Below are 18,863 nucleotides of genomic sequence, written 5' to 3'. Positions count from 1 at the left end.
ACATTGGTCAAAATGTCGTGAATACAAGAAAATGTAATGGAATTGGTGCGGGGGGGGGGGCGGACGGCACGACACACGTTCTTGCCCTCTGAAGTCATATGGAACCAGGTTTTGTTTTGAAATTCAAAGTGTTCCAGAAGTGGGCAATTTGTAGCCCTGCAGATGTTGTTGGCCTGCTGCAACGCCCATCCTTTCTCCCCATTGGCTATGCTAGCTGGGGCTAATGGGAGTTGCAGTCCAATAACATCTGGGAGGGGTGTAAAGTTGCCCAATCCTGCTCTAAACACTGGAGCCTTCAAACGAAGCACCTCCAAAGTGCATCAGGAAGGATGCAAGGGACGCGCAGCAACCGCGCTGTCCTTGTTCTCCTTAGACCCACACCTTCCGGAGGGCTGGGAGTTCCCCCTGCCACTTCTTCCCCACCGCACGACAGCCCAAGTGAGGTATGGTCTGGGCTGATCTCTCCCTGCCTGCCTTTCTCCGCCCCCCGGGAGGGAAGCATCGTGCCTAGGCCAACAACCCCGCGCCCGAGCCTAGCCTCTGCCCTCCCTTCTCCAGCCCATGCACGATGGCCTCTTTCAGCCAGCGCTTTGCAAGCAAGCCCGGACGCCCCAGGAGCAAAACGCTCCTCCCCGAAAAGGGCCGGCCGGCTGGACGACGGTACCTGCACGTAGCAGCTTCGGCAGCGGCGGCGGCAGCAACAGCTGTATCCTGCGCCCCCCTCCCCCCTTCAATCCCGCGGGTCAGCGAGCGCGTTGCGTCACACCGAAGAACCCCCCCCCCCCGCGCGCGCACCCTCCCTCGGGGCCTACCAGTCCGCCCGCCTCCAGTCGTCGTTCCCCGCCTAGCGGCTGGCGTGGGAATTGGGCTTGTCTGCAGGCCGGCACGCAGGAGGCGTGCGCGAAGCCGCTTGCCAGAGGAGAGAGTGCGCGCGCCCGTACGCCTATTGCAAACCAGTGGAGGCTGGTGGCTCCGATTTTGGTGGGGCTGCAAATCCACCCTGGATTTCAGTCAGGTAGGGTGACCATATGAAAAGGAGGACAGGGCTCCTGTATCTTTAACAATTTTATTGAAAAGGAAATTTCAGCAGGTGTCATTTGTATATATGGGGAACCTTGGGAAATTTCTTCTTCATCACAACAGTTAAAGCTGCAGGAGCCCTGCCCTCTTTTAAATCTGGTCACTGTAGTATAGCTCCTGCAGCTTTAACTGTTGTGATGAAGCGGGAATTTCACCAGGTTCTCCGCATATACAAATGACACCTGCTGAAATTCCCTTTTCTATGCAACTGTTAAAGATACAGGAGCCCTGTCCTCCTTTTCATATGGTCACTCTAAGTCAGGTAGAACTCTAAAGGAGCTATCCAAGCTGCCAAACCCTATCCTCAAACTAGGTTCATCACTTTGGATAGCTCCTTTAGAGTTCTGGTTGGTTCTGAGTAAAACCCAGAATGGATTCACAACCCACTGAAATCGGAGGCCAGCCTCCACAGTTGCAAACCGATTAAGGATGCCGTCCTACAACAGCAGCCTTGCCAAGTCTATGCCCTCCAGTCCGGATTTGTAGGACTACAAGTCCTAGCACTCACAGCCTGCTGTTCGGGGGATGCTGGGAGTTATAGTCCAATACATCTTGAGGGCACAGCCACAGGTGGGAAAAGGCTGCTGTACACAGTTATTTATTTGTTTGTTTGTTTATTGCGTTTATATACCGCCCCATAGCTGAAGCTCTCTGGGCGGTTTACAAAAGTTTAAAACAGTAAATAGTAAAAACTAATATACAAAGTTTAAAAACATAAAAAGCATAAAAACAACAGTATCCTTATCAAAACAGTATCCTTATAAATCCTTATCATTTGGAACAAGAAGAGAAAAATTGGTTAGTCCTGTTCTGTGAATTCTTGTTTAAAATGGGGAAAGATTTCTTGCAACCTTTCTTACAAAAACAGTGAATAAGGAAAATACAGGGTGTGGTGTGCAGAAACTGCAGTGAACCATACAGGTAAAAAAGCCTTGGAAATGAGTTTGTATACACTTACCTGGAATAAGTACACTCCTGACATGTATTGAACAGTTAGAGGACTCTAAGAAAACTAGACATCTTGCCATATTCAGAAGGTGGGAAATTGTAGCTTAGTGGTAGGGCACACACTTTGCATTATAGAAGGTCCCAGATTCAATCCCTGGCATCTCTAGTTTAAAAAAAAGAGGTGGGGGGGGGAAAGATTGGATAGCAGAGGATGTGAAGGGATAGTATTTAATCAGGGATATCAATGGTTGTTAGCCATGAGAGTAAAATGGAACCTCCATGGCCAGCTGCAGTGTGCCAAGGAATACCAGTTGCTACATAATAAAAATGGGGCAAGGCTGTGGCCCTGCTTGGAGGTTTTCTGGAAACATCTAGCTGACTACTGTTAGGAACATAGGAAGCTGCCCATCTTATACCCATTGGTCTAGTCCATTATTGTTGAGAATGAGTTCTCCAGGGTTTCAGGCAGGATTATTGCTTTGCGCTATCCAGAGAAGCCAGGGAATGAAGTGGGGCCTTCTGCATGGAAAGCATGTGGTCTACCACTGAGGTACGGCCCCTGCCCTGCCCCAGGGGGCTGGTTAGATGGCCCCTTGGTCTGATCTAGTACGGTTCTTATGTTCTTAAAATAACAATGTAAACATGGCCAAGGTCAGCTTTAGAAGTAGATAATAATGCCCAACCCTTCTATCGGCTTAGGCCATAGTCCAACAAAGGATTCATCAGTAACATATCCACAACTTAAGCTTGTTCGATCTTGCCAGTGTTGTAACAAGGCTTGTGGAGATTTCCTCAACACACAAATTGCAAAGGACCTAATAAAATCACAAGAGCCTGCCTTTGATATAAGATAAACCTTGAATTTGTGGGAGAACCAGCAGCAGCAGCAGCAGCCTCCACCTGACATTAGACACATCTGCTAATGAACGTCTTCCCTGTGTAGCTTAGCCTACCTTCTTATGGATTTGTAGATATGAGATATTCTGTGTACTGGTTTTTATGTTTTAATGATTTGTGTACACTTCTTTGAAATGTGAAGATGCAAGCCATTTATAACTACTTGTAAATGAATAAATATCAGGAATCACTTGTGAACATTTGCTTTCATTGTTAGATTGGAGAGTTTGTGTTATGTTTTTTCTCCCCAGGAACAAAATATCCATAACTAAGTAATGAATTCTTAGGTGGCAAGAATCAACCCAACGCTCCGATCACTGACAACCCCAGAGGAAAAAACAAAGGTGCACCAAGGGCAACTATTCCTCTCTCCCCACCCCCAGCCACTACAATACCTCGTTAGACATTTACAGAATCTTCCCTGGAGAGTAATATTTTCTTACTATTGTGCCAACGCTTGGGAGATAGTCATTAACATCTGCTAGCTTTTGAAGACAAAAGAAAACACTATTATGCTCACCCCACTTTTCCGAGTAGTGAGATAAAACCTTGAAGAGGATCCTGAAGTAAATTACACACGTTCATTTAACAAACTAACACTTGCATCCCAGTTTAAATTTCTTTTTCTATTGTTTTAATTCAGCAAATTAATCTGAGTTTAGGCTTTTTTTAAAAAAAATGCCTTGCCCGACATCACATGTCGGCGAGATCACATTACGCCAGTCCTTTCACAACTTCATTGGCTGCCAGTCCAGGTCCGGGCACAATTCAAAGTGCTGGTATTGACATTTAAAGCCCTAAACGGTTTGGGGCCAGGTTATTTGAAGGAACGCCTCCTCCCATATGGACCTGCCCGGACCTTAAGATCATCTTCAGAGGCCCTTCTCCATGAGCCCCTGCCAAAGGAAGTGAGGCAGGTGGCTACTAGGAGGAGGGCTTTCTCAGCTGTGGCACCCCGGTTGTGGAATGAGCTCCCCAGAGAGGTCCGCCTGGCGCCTACACTGTACTCTTTTCATCGCCAACTGAAGACCTTTTTATTCTCTCAGTATTTTAACACTTAATTTTATCTTAAATTTAAATTTTACTGTTCTAACTCTGTATTTTAATCTTATTTCAATTTTGTTGCGTTGTTTTATCCTGGTTGTGCTTTTTATATTGTATTTTGTATTTGTGCTTTTAACCTGTTGTTTGTTTTATTATGGTTTTAATTTTTGTGAACCGCCCAGAGAGCTTCAGCTATTGGGCGGTATAAAAATGTAATAAATAAATAAATAAATAATACCCTAAATTAGCATCCCATCACACAATCCTATATATCTAGGGATGTAAGAAGCACTCAAATCAATGAGACTTCCTTTTAAAGTTTTAGGATCACAGGTTGTATATTCTATTATGTTTATTTAAAACATTTTCATCAACTTCAGATTTCAGGGCACTGTACAATAAAACAATAGCAGCAACTATCAAAATAACTTAATGAGGCAGAAATTAAAACCACAGAAACTACGCAGAAGTATTATACTTGTTTAAAATGCCTCGACAAATAAGGGTGCACATAACAGTTAATTCCACTAGAGGTCCCTAGTGTCCGTGTGAACTTTTGCCTAGAAATGTTGTAACTTTTCGTATTTTACTGTCTTTTTTTTTTTTTTACTCTCTCGCCTTCCTCAGGCTTCCTTTAATACCTTTGTACCCCGGAAGCTCAGGAAAGCAGCAAATCTGTCCGCGATCGCTTTTGTGGCCTATTGAGGTAGAGTATTCCTGAACTTTCACCATTTTCGCTTTGCAAAAGTCCTCTCCCCGCACCCCGCTTATTTTCTTCTGCAGCCCTGCGCCCCGAAGAGCTCTTCACCCATTCTGAGCAGCGAGTAAATTAGCCGTTGCAGCGATCAGAAAATGGGTTGAGTTTAGAAATTGGTCTTTGAATCACTCCCCTCCGTCTCCATCTAGTGCCGTGACTTGTTTCAGAAGGTGCAGAAAGGAACCCAGGCAAGGCGAGTTTAGGGCTCAATCCTATGCATGTTTAGATGGGGGCAAAGTCCTGCATAACTCCCATTATTCCCCATCCATCCATGCTGCCTGAGGAATGCTGGGAGTTGTAGGACTTTCCCCCCGTTTAAACATGCATAGGATTGAGCCCTTAAGGAGTAGCGCAAATTGTTTTTTCGTGCCTTCCTCCTCGGCCTCTTCTACTCCCTCCTCCTTCACCCCCGCCATTCCTAAGCAAACATACAGATTGTATACAATCTGAACGAAGTGCTCAATCTGTGTGTTTAATATTAAGAAATCGAAGTGTAAACCTGCTTGGAAGCCATGCCCAGTGCCCTAACCCTAATCCCAATCCTAGATGTCTTGGATTTACTTTGTGGGGAGGAAAAATGTGCTTTGTAATCACTGAGCGGTTGTCTTCATTCTTCACAATGTCCACATGGGATAAAATACACGGTTTGGCTCTTTCCTGCACTGATTTACCATTTCTTTATTACCACCCAAGAACCTGCACCCTCTGAGTGTTTCATGTTGGTCTTTAACAGGGCTGGGCAGAGACCTTTTGAACTTCAACTCGCAGCATTCTTGTCCATTGGGCATGCTAGCAGGAGCTTCTGGGAATTGGAGTCCAAAAAAATCTGTAGATCTATCCTCTGCCCACCCCTACTTTCCAAAAGCAAGCTTACACCCCAGTCCTCATAGTATTTGCATGGTACTATGGGTTCATACATGAACATTCGTTGTTTGATTTCTCTGCACTTGATTACTGTACACTTGATTACTGGTAGCTGTATGTTTGAACTGACATCACTGTTAAAAAACATTGTGTGTAGGTGAAGTGGTAGAATTTTTAATATCTGTAATGATCGCCCAGTGAAACAATTCATACATGCAGGTCATCATTTGATTTTGCACCAATCTAGGCCCAGTTCATACCTATATGGGTAGAAATGAGCCTTTTTAGCTCAGATGCTCTTCCCCTCCGTCATTTGTGAGCTGGCTACTCCATGGAATTGCCCAGTAAAAAGGCTTTGCCCAATTGTCCTCCTTCCAAATCTGGGCCTATTCCAGTGTGCTCTGAAATCCAGTTAGCGATCTCCCCTCCCAAGATCTGACAGGCAGGGCAAACACTTATGTGATCCTAGGGGAACATTAACAGTGCACTTTCATCATGTACCTTGTCTTATGAACGGACATTGCTGTGTCGTGGGGGGGGGGTAGGTTGTAACTGAAGAGGAAGAGTTTATCCCCCTCCCTCTCTACATGCTGTGATATCCATGAAGATCACCTTCCCTCGCTCCATCCCACATTCTCCTGAGGCTCAAAGTCTTGAGTTTGAGTATAGAGGCAAGAAAGCAGAAATGTAGGGAACACTTGTGAATTGATTGCATAGAAGTCTGCCCACTCATTACATGTAGCCCACACTTCTTGGCTCCCCACCCAGGCTTTGGCAGCCCTGGTACTCCCAGCTTTAAAATGCTCCCAAGCTGTGAGAGAAGGCAAAGCCTCACCAGCACTCCCTGCGAGAGGCCTAGCAATTCTAGCAAACGTTCCTTTGTCTCTGATGCTTTGCCCTGCATCCACCCCAGGACAGATTCCAAATGAAGTAGGAATCCTTTTTATTTTTTTTCTCTTTCTCGTTTGTGTGGTCAGAACCAATTGCAAGTTCTGCACAACTGAAGTCCTGTTCTCACTTGACATTTTTATACCCAAGGTATAAAATGGGCAAGGCCCATGTGTCAGTTTTCAAGTGTGAAGAGGATGTGGCATGTGCCCTTCCAAAATACTCTAGGGTGGGGACCCAATTCTTTTTTAGTTCTTGATAACGATGGTGATGATTTAAAAGAACAATGCAGAATTTGATAGGTGTGCCATCCAAACCTCATGTGTGTATTTTATACTTGGGCAATCATCCTTGAGCACAAAATGTAAAGTGAAGAACTGGCCCTCAGAGCTGTACTGTGAGTCCCCAGCATGGGGCAAAAGAGTCCATCTTCCTCCCTCCCAAGCAGCCAGTGCCTGGAGTCCTTCCTGTTTGTTTGTGCTTTATGCCATTTTCTTCTTTGGCGCTCCCACTTTCAGGTTTCCTGGAGGATCCAATCCCACTCATGGCTGCCCCAAAACTGACTGAGAGTACCATCACAGCGGGTGGGCAGACCCTGTTCTACCGGCAGGCCACACCTGCTCAGCAGGCACCTCGGCTTTCTGTCTTGCTGCTACACGGCATTCGTTTTTCATCAGAGACTTGGCTCAACCTGCAGACTTTGTCTAAGCTGGCAGAAGCGGGATATCGTGCTGTGGCTATTGACCTGCCAGGTATGTCTCAGTAGGTGAGGGAGCTGCATCAGGAATCATAGAATAGCAGAGTCGGAGGGGGCCTACAAGGCCATCGAGTCCAACCCCCTGCTCAATGCAGGAATCCACCCTAAAGCATTCCTGACAGATGGCTGTCCAAATGCCTCTTGAAGGCCTCTAGTGTGGGAGAGCCCACAACCTCCCCAGGTAACTGATTCCATTGTCACACTGCTCTAACAGCCAGGACTCAGATCATGAACAGCTGCTGTGGTGGAAAACAAGACCTCCAGTGCGAGTGTAGTTCTATGGCTTTCCAGTCAGGTTAGTATCCTATTTGTGAGTCCCTTCGAGGCAAGGACCTCTCTTTTTGTATTCTATGAAGTGTCATGCAGTCTGATCACACAGTATGAATCCAATCTTAGAGGCTTCTGGTCTCAGATGCTTCCAATTATCCACTGTCTTGCTGGGCTGCTGCTAGCAGGGCAGGAGGAACAACAGAGGCAGTATCCTATTTGACACTACCATGAAGGCAAATTACGCTGTGCTTGCATAAGCAACCTCTAGCACAATGCCAACAGCATTTTCTCACACAACGGGTTCTCCTGGAAAGCCTGCCATGCCAGCAAAATGTTGAGTAGGATACTGCCCAGTTTCATGTTAGTTTTTAAATGTGGTAGGTCATACAGATGCAAAATAACGTAATGGTCACACGACACTGAATTTTTATTTTTATTTATTTTATATTTATTTATTTATTACATTTTAATGCCGCCCAATAGCCAAAGCTCTCTGGGCGGTTCACAATATTCTGATACAACCATTTGGCTCAACTGGACATCACGCCAAACCATGGTTTGTACTAACTAAAGTTAACAAGCATGATTGAGCTTCCAGAGATACAATTGGAAATCCTAGGTTTAGGGCTGCTTATCTGCCTTTGTTTTACGTGAGCTCAACACTCAGCTTCATAGGTTCATAAATTCACTGTCTCCGTGGTGCAGCATCCTCTTGAGGCTAAGCAACACCTGTAACAGTGATTTATCAATGGTTTAAGGATTCAGACATAACAGCTGAATCCAGCACAAGCTCCTGTCCCTATCTTCAACGGTCCCTATGGCCTTCCTTCCCACTTTAATCTTCCCACTCTTATGTCCTGATATATCTCTACCAGTGATCTTCACTCCTTCATTATCTGAAGCTCTCCTGCTCTCTCCTGACCCCCATCTTTCCTCCCGTGCAGCTCCATACGTTTTGGATGTGCCCCCAGTACACCTGTGTGGTGCCTTCCCTCACTTCCTTCAAACCTCCCTCAGAACTCACCTTTTCTGTGAAGCATTTTCCACAGCCCCCTAGTTCCTCTGCCCTACTGTAACTAAACAAGGAAGAGGAGGAACATTTTCACCTCTTATAGCATTTCCCATTAAATGGGCCTCTGGGCCTGTCTAGCAGAGTTGTGCTCAGCGGTTGAGGGAAATGATCAATGGTTGAAGGAAATCAGGTGGAGCCATCTGGGAGAGCTAAATTGGGCTGCCAGGAGGGCTGGATTTGGCCCTGGGCCTAAAGGCTCCTCATGCCTGATGTAGCCACAGGATGATCTCTGCCTTTGGGTCTCTCTGCAGGATTTTATTGTAGTAGCTCATCTGTGGAATATGTGTGACTTGGAATGTCTGGTTTCTTGTTCAGGATTAGGTCGTTCCAAAGAGGCTGTTGCCCCAGCCCCTGTCGGAGAACCTGCACCAGCCAGTTTCTTGAAGTCGGTCTTTGAGGCCCTCCAGCTCGACCAGGCGGTGGTGATCAGCCCGTCTCTCAGCGGGATGTATTCGCTTCCGTTCCTCTTCCAGCACAATGAGCTGCTCAAGGCCTACATCCCGGTGGCCCCCATCTGCACGGAGAAGTTCCCAACCACACAATATGCCAGTGTCAAGGTCTGTCTGTCATGACAGCTAGGTTTGGACAGGGTTAGGGTCTTGTTTCAACAGATGGTAATTTGGAGGAATTGGGAGATAATGAAGGAATCCAGCTGAGATTTCAGAACAGTGTGAGGAAAATAGAGCAGGCGGGCATTGGTGTTCAACAGGCACAAGAGTCCTTATAAAATGTCCTCAGTTGACCACCAGAGGGCACTGCCCACTGCCTCATTCTCAGATACAATACACTTCCAAAGAGGCCAAACAGGCCTATATTCAGGCCTTCAGACATACAGAGAAGCCTTTGGGCTATTTCCCTTTGCACTATATGCTGTCTCATAAAGAGTGCTCTAAGAATTGAACCCTCCCGCCTTTATCTCCACATTACTGCTCTTATTCCAAGCCAAGAAGATATGAGAACTGCTAGGATAAAACATCTCCCCATTATGTAAACCAGTAAAAAAACCAAAAACAATTACTAGTTCTTCACTCCAAAGAAAACACTGCTTTAGAAGCTGAGGGATCAGGATTGTAACTGTTATAAATCCCTGAACATTCCCTGGTTTTTAAAATACTGCTTTATAATGCCTCTTGCAAAAGCAGCCCACTGAAACTGACCCTTATCCAGATTCCTCACTTTTGGATTTTAGCCTCTTCCTAATATTAGTCTCCCGTGTGTGTGCCTTTGCCCTTGCAGATGTGACCTGCAAACTTTTTTATAGCCAGGATGATGCTGTAAGACAATAGCTTTGACAGCAGTGGGAATTCCCTGTACTCCAGTAAATCCAGAATATCTCTGCTGTAGAGATTTTGAGCCTCTGCAAATGTAGAAGAGGTTTGTCTTCTTTGCTGGAGATTTTCATTTGTATCACAACCAAAACAGGATCATTCTATTGCTAGTAATAATTGGATATATGTATAGCATTAAGAGCAGGATAAGCAGGATAAGCACTGAACAACCAAGTGTAAGATACAGAGAGAGCAAGTACGTATTAGCTTCCTGCATTCTTCATTTGGCACAAAATGAGTCAATTACACTGAACCATACAGAGGTGAGCCTTCTTCATACATTCAGTATACATTGAATGGTTTTAGTTTTTGTGAACCACCCAGGGAGCTTCAGCTATTGGGCGGTATAAAAATGCAAATAATAATAATAATAATAATAATAATGGTAAACTGAACCCATGCATGGATTGTGTGTGAACATAAGAAGAACAATGCTGGATCTGACCAAAGTATCCAGTCCATTTACCAAAGTCCACAAGCAGGACAGGAGTGCAACAGCACCCTCCTGCTCATATTCTCTAGCAACTGGTTCTAGGAGGCAGACTGCCTCTGATTCTGGAGGTGGTATATAGCCATCATGATTAGTAGCCATCGATAGCCTTAACTTCCATGTTTTCATCTAATTCCTTTTCAAAGCCATTCATGTTGGTGGCCGTCACCACATCTTGTCGCAAATTCCATAGTTTAGCTGTGTGCTGTGTGAAGAAGTGCTTCATTTTTTTCTGTCCTGAATCTTCCACGATTCAGCTTAACTGAGTGACTCCAGGTTCTAGTATTAAGAGAAAAAGGCATTGTTGTTTTTATTGTTTTTACCACACTTGACTCCTTTTCTCTTCCCACTTAGACACCAGCACTCATCGTGTATGGGGACCAGGATGCCCAGCTGGGCGAGGTGAGCCTGAACAACTTGAAGAACTTACCTAATCACAAGGTGATGCTGATGAAAGGGGCAGGCCATGCCTGTTACCTTGACAAACCAGATGAGTGGCACCATGGCCTGCTAGACTTCCTGAAGAGCATCGAGTGAAGAGCAGATAGGCTCTGCACCCTCCCAAACAACCCACAATCAATGACTTCCCCCAACTGTCTCTTTGGTCTACACTTCCTGGATATTTGGGTCTCTTTCTCCCATTCTATCAGCAACCTGAGCAGGACCTGAGTTCTTTTCGGGCTCTCCAGCAACCCCAGAACTAAACAGATTAGGAAATGGATGATGTTGCATCCAGAGCATGTACTTTGCCTCGTGTTTCATTCATTGCATGGTCAGAGTGGCCACCCCTGATTTCCTCTCCTTTGGCCATGAGATACATTAGGTCACACTTACTCACTTTTTCATATAATGATGTAAGGATGTGTTACATGGATGTATTGGGGCCTAGGCTGCAATTTTGCTAGGTATGATCTGACATTAAATCCATCTCTTCCTTTTTCCCACCATTCACCCACAAGTCTCTAATTTTATCCCTTTTTATTGAAATAAACACTATGGGCTGGCTGAGATGATGTAATAAAGGTAGGACAATGATTTCCCAGCCAAACAGTCTTTTAGAGCTATTCCACACTGACCTGCAGACCTCTTTGCAATCTTTGTCCTTGACATCTCTGCCAGAGAACTTTGGTCTTGATCAGACCCTTCTGCAATTTCACTGCTGTATCCTAAACACAGAGCACATTGGGCTAGTTTGCACAACATGATAGCCCACCTTGGGTTAATTTACCTGTCGCATTGTGCCTGGCACCCGTGGGCACCATTTTTGCATGATACCCGCAGGTGCCTGGCTTGCTGTGGTTTGCCTGACACAATAACCCACGGCAAGCTGCACGCCCAGCATAACACAAGAGCCCCTGTAGGTAAATTAACCCATGATGGGGTGCTGTGTCATGCAAATCAGCCTTGTGTGTCTGAAACTGTTTCTTACAGCTTTGGGGTGGGAAAACAGCATATTATGTTACTAGGAACAGACAATGGCAGCCAGGTCCTCTGTGATGAACAACTATTAGAGGCTAGCAGGACTAATGTTGACTTTACCCTCTGTGACTTTAGAGAGCACCATTTTGTGGAATGAAGGCCTGAGAAAGTTCAGGGCTACTCCTTTCTAAGTCCCTCAACAATGTACATGTGTTAAATGCCACCTTCCCCGTTTGAAAGTCGACCTCTCCAAGAACTTGTGACTTCCCATTTTGAGAAGCTCTTGTCTTCCAGGGCTATTGGTGAAATTGGAGGCATCTTAGAAGTTCAATAAATGGTCGGTGGGAGAAGTGAGATTACTGTTCCTCCATAGTTGCAGCAATAGAGGGAGACAGCAGGACAACGCTTTGTCCGCCTTGGAGAGGTCAAGGCCCTTGGAGCAAGGAGGCCTTGCTCACCACTTTGGGAACAGAAGGGACAGCAGTCTGTTGCTGCTCCACACTTGAGCCATTCCGTCAAGGGTATAATTGAAAGGACTACTGGGTTAACAAAGGGAGTGCAGGCTTCCAAGAATAGAGTTAGAGCAGGAAAATGAATTAAATCGGCTGTGCAGGTGCTGCCTGGATTTCAGGTGAGTTCCTGCTGAATGATAGTCAAAATTAATAACTGGTAATTAATTAAAACTGATTTGTACCTCTATGTGTTTTGGGTGATGCATTCTCTTCCAATCTACCTACAACACACCGCTATGAACCATCCCTTTCCCACAATGACGCCTATTGGAAGTTTGGAGCAGATTAACAATAATTGTGGGAATATTGACAAAACGTGTATGTTTTATGTAGAATTGTTATTTGTATTGTTTGTTTTAAAAACATATATCCCAATCCGCCCCACCCCTGCAAATAATCACAAAGCAGCTTACAACAATTAAAAAAATCATTTAATAAAATTAAATTCATAAAACATATTAAACAACCATCAAAATATACCAACAACATGGAAAAAACCCACCCCACATGTAGGGAACAGAGTGTTTATAATAGAGCAGGAGCCAGATGTTGTTGGACTACAACTTCCATTATTCCTGCCCATTCGCCATGGTGCCTGGGGTGGATGGAAGCTCAGAGTCTGACATCTGGAAGGTCACATGTTCTCCACCCCTATTATAGAGGTTGCCTCTAGAGGGCGGTAGTGTTGCCTCATTTCTAGAGCAACAGGACAGATGTCAGTTGGTCTGCTGCCAAGATCAAGAAGATGTGATAGTTTAGTTGTAAGCAAAAGGCTGGAAGGAAAACTAATGACTTCTCTTTCTTGTCTACTGAATATGGCAAGCTTTTTAGTTTTCTTAGAATCCTTTCATTTTTTTCAGTACATGTAGGGTGTATACTTAGGCCTGGTTCAGACAACACGCTAAACCATACTGCTTAACCACAAAATGGTTAATGGAATGCATTAAGGTCAATACATTCCATTCACCATTTTGTGGTTAAGCAGCATGGTTTAGCGTGTTGTCTAAACTAGGCCTTATTCAGACTCCATGATGCATTGGTCCTGAGTCTTTCCCCTGAACACAAAGGGCCCTAGAGGTCTAGAAGGCATTAGTGCACTAGATCACTGAAAATCCAGTCCAAGAAGCTTAGCACCAGGAGGTGATGTGTGGGATTCATCTATGCCTGAAACCCTGGAGAGCCACTGCCAGTAAGAACGTACGACTCTGAGCTGGCTGGGGGATGTTGGGAGTTGTAGTCCAACACATCTGGAGGGCACCAGGTTGGAAAAGGCTGTTGTACCAGAACAGATATCCTCTGGCACATAGGAAGCTACCTTGTAATCATCATCAAAAATTTATTTCTTACCCGCCTCTCCTTCTGGATCGAGGCGGGGAACAACGTTGAATACAAAAATACATAAAACTGTTAAAACATATAAAACCAATACATTATTAAAATAACAGCTTGCTGTACCAGGTCCAGCGATGCTTTCATCTAGTCCAGTAGTACCCAGTAGACTGGCAGTGGCTCCCCAGGGACTCAGGCACAGGTGGTTCGTATCACCTGCGGCCTGATCCTTTTGTGTAACTTGAGATGCCAGGGATTGAACCTGTGACCTTCTGCATGTAGAGCGTGTGCCCCATCTCTGAGCTCTGGCCCCTTTGCTTGTCTCATTTCCTGTATCATCGGTGCACTGCCGCTTCCCTCATTGCTCATGATCCCCACAATGAGATGGAATTAGATCATCTAGTCTTCTACAGCTTTAAAAAAAGCCAGCCAAGCCCCTGGAGTAAAAGCACAAATGGATTCCTTTAAATGCGCAGGGGATTACTAAATTAATGGCCAAGGTGAACAGATGGGAGACAGGTTAAAGTCAGCTGCGTGGCTATTCCAGAGCCACCTGGCCGCGTTCCTTTGTGCTCATTTTCCACAGATGGAGCCCAGACAGATGGAGCCAGCAGTAAGAAGTAGGGAGGTGGACTCTAATCATCACACTGCACCCTGACTGGCTGAAGGCCGGGGATGGCTGTCAAACATCAGACTTTATCCTATTAGGCAGAGGATTTGCTGGCAGGGGATTGGCCAGCCTGCGGGTGTCATTCCCACACAGCCAGAAACATCTATATCTGGATCTAAAGCCCTGGGATTGACTGCACCTCAGGGGAAGGGAGAGTGCTCTGGCATAGCTATGGAATTTGGTTCTTCAGCGCTGAAATGTGGCATTGAAGCCAGGGCTTCCCAGACAGTTTATGGGGCCTGGGATAGTTGCAGTGTTGGGGGGGCCTACAAGAACCCACGAATTTGTGTGCAAGCCTGGGGGACCACAAATGAGAATTTTACCATGCATAGAACACATGCATAAAGTCCACCAGTATTTCCTTTATCCATTTTGTGCTGTCTACTCCTTTCTGCCATTTTCAGCGATCATTCCTGCAGATCTCATTTCCCATGTTTTTCATGATAAATAAATACCAGATGCTCAGTAAGCAAGACATCAGGTGTCCCATCTACAATACTTCCATAGTAGCGAGCATTTCTCACCTGCTGAAGAATTGTATTGTGTACTTTCTTGGCATAGGCCGCCAAATTCTCATTCTGACCATGCCACGGCATGCGGTGTGCTTGCACATCCTCTCCAGCCTTTCGATGCTGCATAACAGTTTCAAGGTAGCAATTCAGACCTTGACTGTATTAGTGATAAACTTTACAGTAGAAAGGAACAGTTTGCTCTGTGAGAAACATAGTAACGTCCAGCAGACCTTGCAACACGTCATGCCACTTTTCCTTCTCTGAATGAATAATGTTGTAAGAGTCTTATTAATGGTTCCTTTCCCACCAGAAACATTTGCAAGATCTTCTCACAGTAAATAATTTTGAAGATAACTAGAATTGGCTCGTGATCCTTCACTTTGTCATACAGTTTACTCCAGTTATCATTTGCAGTCCTATGGCAGAATGTGGAATGATAAAGCTCTTAATTTTTGTTCAGATCTCAGAAGAGACAGCATGGAAAGGTCAGTTGACACAGGGTTCCAAAGGACCCAGTCCCTTTTCAACTCTCACCATTGGGAAGAGTCTTGCAAAAATCAGAAGTAGGAAATGAATGTTTGGAGCAAACATATGGAAAGCTTGCAGGTTTTGGTGGTGGGCTCCTGGACACAATTCGATCTCTTTGCCACCTTTCAAGATGATCCCAGTTGGCTGGATCATTAGATAATATTTCCCAAAACTCAGGATCAGATCCAGAAATCAAATCAGTTGTTTCATTTTTCTCATCTGATGTTATGTTCATTTCAACTTGCACCACCAAACTACCTGACTCATTTTCGAATTCTACTACACTGCCTGCTTTCTTTGTGACCTTTTCATAATCAGAGTATTCCTTATCCCTTGCAAGCCATGTGCCACCTCTGTATCACCTATTCCACTTTCAACCTCTTTATTTACTTCCAGTACTCATCCAAACAGATCCAGTCTCTGCCTCCTCTTTTCACCTCCTCTTTCACTTCTTTTCACCTTCTCTTTTTATTTTTTCTCATAAGGGGAAATAGCAATCCGAGTTGTGCTTCTTGACCTATGTTCACAGGACCAACAACAGAGATATTGGACCATTTCTAGATTTCTCCATTCTATTCATGCCAGGAATCAACAATTATTGAGGGGGGTAATCCCATTCTGTCTGGATTGTCCATGGAAATTCTAAACTGGAGATGGTGGGTGGAAAAAGAAGTGTAGTCCTTCAATTAATTATTACCCTTATATTTCAGAAACCAAAACCTTCATGCAAATCACACAACATGCAGCGATGGTAAGCAGGAAGGCTGTAGTTCAGAAGTAGAGCCTTTGTTTTGCTTGCAGAAGGTCCCATGTTCAAACCCAGGCATCTCCAGCACGACAGGAAAAATTCCTGCCTGAATCCCTGGAGAGCTGCTGCCAGTCAGTGTCAAGAATACTAGGCCAGATGGACCAAGCAGTTGACTGAGTATAAGGGAAGTTCTTACGTTCTTATGACATTCCGTTAGACCTGACCATCTTATGATGTTAGAGACAGCCCTGGGGCCTAGTGGTATAACAGGTTGCAGCTGTGGCCCAATTCCAACACAGGTAGGTAAGGAGCGAATAGGCCAGAAGCAGGAGATGTAGTCACAGACAGGCTAAAAGTAAGATACCATTGAATCATAGAATAGCAGAGTTGGAAGGGGCCTACAAGTTGGGTGACCATATGAAAAGGAGGACAGGGCTCCTGTATCTTTAACAGTTGCACAGAAAAGGGAATTTCAGCAGGTCTCATTTGTATATATAGAAAACCTGGTGAAATTCGGTCTTCATCACAACAGTTAAAGGTGCAGGAGCTATTTTAGAGTGACCAAATTTAAAAGAGGGCAGGGCACCTGCAGCTTTAACTGTTGTGATGAAGAGGGAATTTTACCAGGTGCTACATGCCTACAAATGACACCTGCTGAAATTCCCTTTTCAATACAACTGTTAAAGATACAGAAGCCCTGTCCTCCTTTTCATATGGTCACCATACTACAAGGCCATCGAGTCCAACCCCCTGCTCAATGCAGGAATCCACCCTAAAGCATCCCTGACAGATGCTCGTCCAGCTGCCTCTTGATGGGATAGAGCTGAGTGTCTCCCTCATTACTTGGAGGAAGAAGTTGCTCAAACTTGAGGAGCTGACTTGGAAGAAAATGTTGGATAGGGCCTGGTGGTGGGTCCCCATAGACTTGTGAGTTCAGCTGACCATCTTCAGGCTGTGGAGTCAGCTGGAATTTCTTACGCTAGTGATGCAAGCTCGAGAGCATCCTCAAGAGCTTAGAAGATCTGGCTGGTTGAGGGCCCATAGCACTGGTGTCGCAGGAAGTAAATTGCTGGAGGCCTAGGTTGAAGACGCACACACACACATTCTGGTGCCTTGCCTCTGAACAAGGTGAATGTGTCATGGATGAAAGTTGGATAACCAGGAAGTGGCATATATGTGTACATGAGATTCTGTTTCCTATAATAACAACAGTACTTGGTACTTACATCATGCGTTTCTTAAGCGTACAAAGCATTTCACCTTCTATTGCCTCGGGAGTCTGCACAACAATCCTGCAACAAGTGAAAATTTGATCGCATCTCACACCAATTTCAAGATCTTGCTCTTAACTATTATGCTATACCAGCTAAGGGCTGGCATATAGGATGCCCACGTCCAACTTTACATAGGACAGTCTTCTATTTGAAGGCATCACTCATCTTAAGGGGCCTTGAAGTTGCACATCAACACACCTGAACAGCCGCCTGAGCAGATCACCAGGTCACAGTGTTTCCTACTATGGACAGGTGTATTGTATTTCTATTTAAATTATATTAAATATTTCTATATTTCCCCCTCTCTCTTAGTATATGCAAATTTTATGCAAATCTGTACCATCTTTTGTTCTCTTTTTTGCTGAATGTGTAAGTGGCCAGCGTAGCTAGCAATGCCTTTCTGTCAGGGTAAGAAGGAATTGAACTGTGCCATTTAGAAAGGCAGCGTTGATACAAAAGGGGTTTGCAAACAGCTACTCAGTGCCGGCAAATAAAGTATCTTTATGTGGCCAGACAGGGTAGTTTTTGTAATTTGGAAGCACTGATGGTTTGCTTCCTCCCCTCCCCTCCCTTCCACCCAACCACCCCACTTTTTTTCCTGCCCTTTGATGCACCACAATAATACGCTAACACAGCCTCTCTTTTAAGCTTCAGGCAAGCTGCTAAGACCTTTTTAATTTCACTGAGCTTTTCAACATGGGATAAAGTACGGTCTCCTCATTTTTATGCTGAATTGTTTTACCATGCTCTTGATTTCCTTGTATAAAATTGATTTTAGTAACTTGGACTGTTTTTACTGTTTTACAATGAACTTCTTTGTAAATGGATTTCAATTTTAGAACAAAAAGTGGGGTATATAAATAAAATAAATAAACGTTTTACTAGAGGCAAGCATTTTGTGTGCATGGGTGTGTGATTGGGGCTGGGTTAGTAACTTTTGTGAAATTGCTTTTTAAAGGCAATTTTTAAAAGCTGAGGTTTAATTTCCTGGGGTAAAATGCAACTGTCTTTGCTGTAGCTTTAGAAAGGGAGAGAGTTCTGTGGGGGAGTAACAGACTCAAGGCCAAACAAGATCTCACTCACACATGTTGCTGCATTACTTTGAAGCTGGTATGAGAAGCATCAGGGTGACCACATAGAATCAAGGGAATGGCCTAGGAAGAAGAAGCGCCCAACCAGCATCCTTTGTGCTAAAGAGAGCTCTCTTCCCTGCCTTTCCTTTTGTTTTCTCGCAGCAACTTGCCTCCTTTGGGAGCAGGGCCATGTTCAGGAATGTTGAGGCCACAGGAATGACAGCAACTTCACAGGCTCAGTAAGCCAACCCTCCCCACCACACACACACACACATAGACAATGGCCATAACTAGACAGGGTGAAATCCCGGGATCGTCCCTGTGCATTCACATGATGCACAGGGGATCCCGGGATCAGGGAGCGATGATCCCTCCCTTGCCCCGGGATCTCATCCTCCCCTTT

General features: G+C 44.9%; 1 protein-coding gene across 1 annotated transcript; it reads left to right on the top strand.

Moving 5' to 3' along the window:
• The first annotated feature begins 4,593 nt into the window (after positions 1 to 4,593).
• Positions 4,594 to 12,513, top strand: LOC134395112 (putative protein-lysine deacylase ABHD14B). The gene is made up of 4 exons (XM_063121123.1): positions 4,594 to 4,675; positions 6,997 to 7,230; positions 8,893 to 9,134; positions 10,750 to 12,513. Exons 2-4 carry the CDS (start codon positions 7,023 to 7,025, stop codon positions 10,930 to 10,932), a joined length of 633 nt encoding a protein of 210 aa, XP_062977193.1. The 5' UTR covers positions 4,594 to 4,675; positions 6,997 to 7,022; the 3' UTR covers positions 10,933 to 12,513.
• Positions 12,514 to 18,863: the final 6,350 nt, after the last annotated feature.

Source organism: Elgaria multicarinata, chromosome 3 (assembly GCF_023053635.1).
Source record: "Elgaria multicarinata webbii isolate HBS135686 ecotype San Diego chromosome 3, rElgMul1.1.pri, whole genome shotgun sequence".
Taxonomy (NCBI): Eukaryota; Metazoa; Chordata; class Lepidosauria; order Squamata; family Anguidae; genus Elgaria; species Elgaria multicarinata.
Note: the sequence above shows the minus strand (reverse complement) of the source record. Positions and strands in the feature narration are given on the sequence as shown.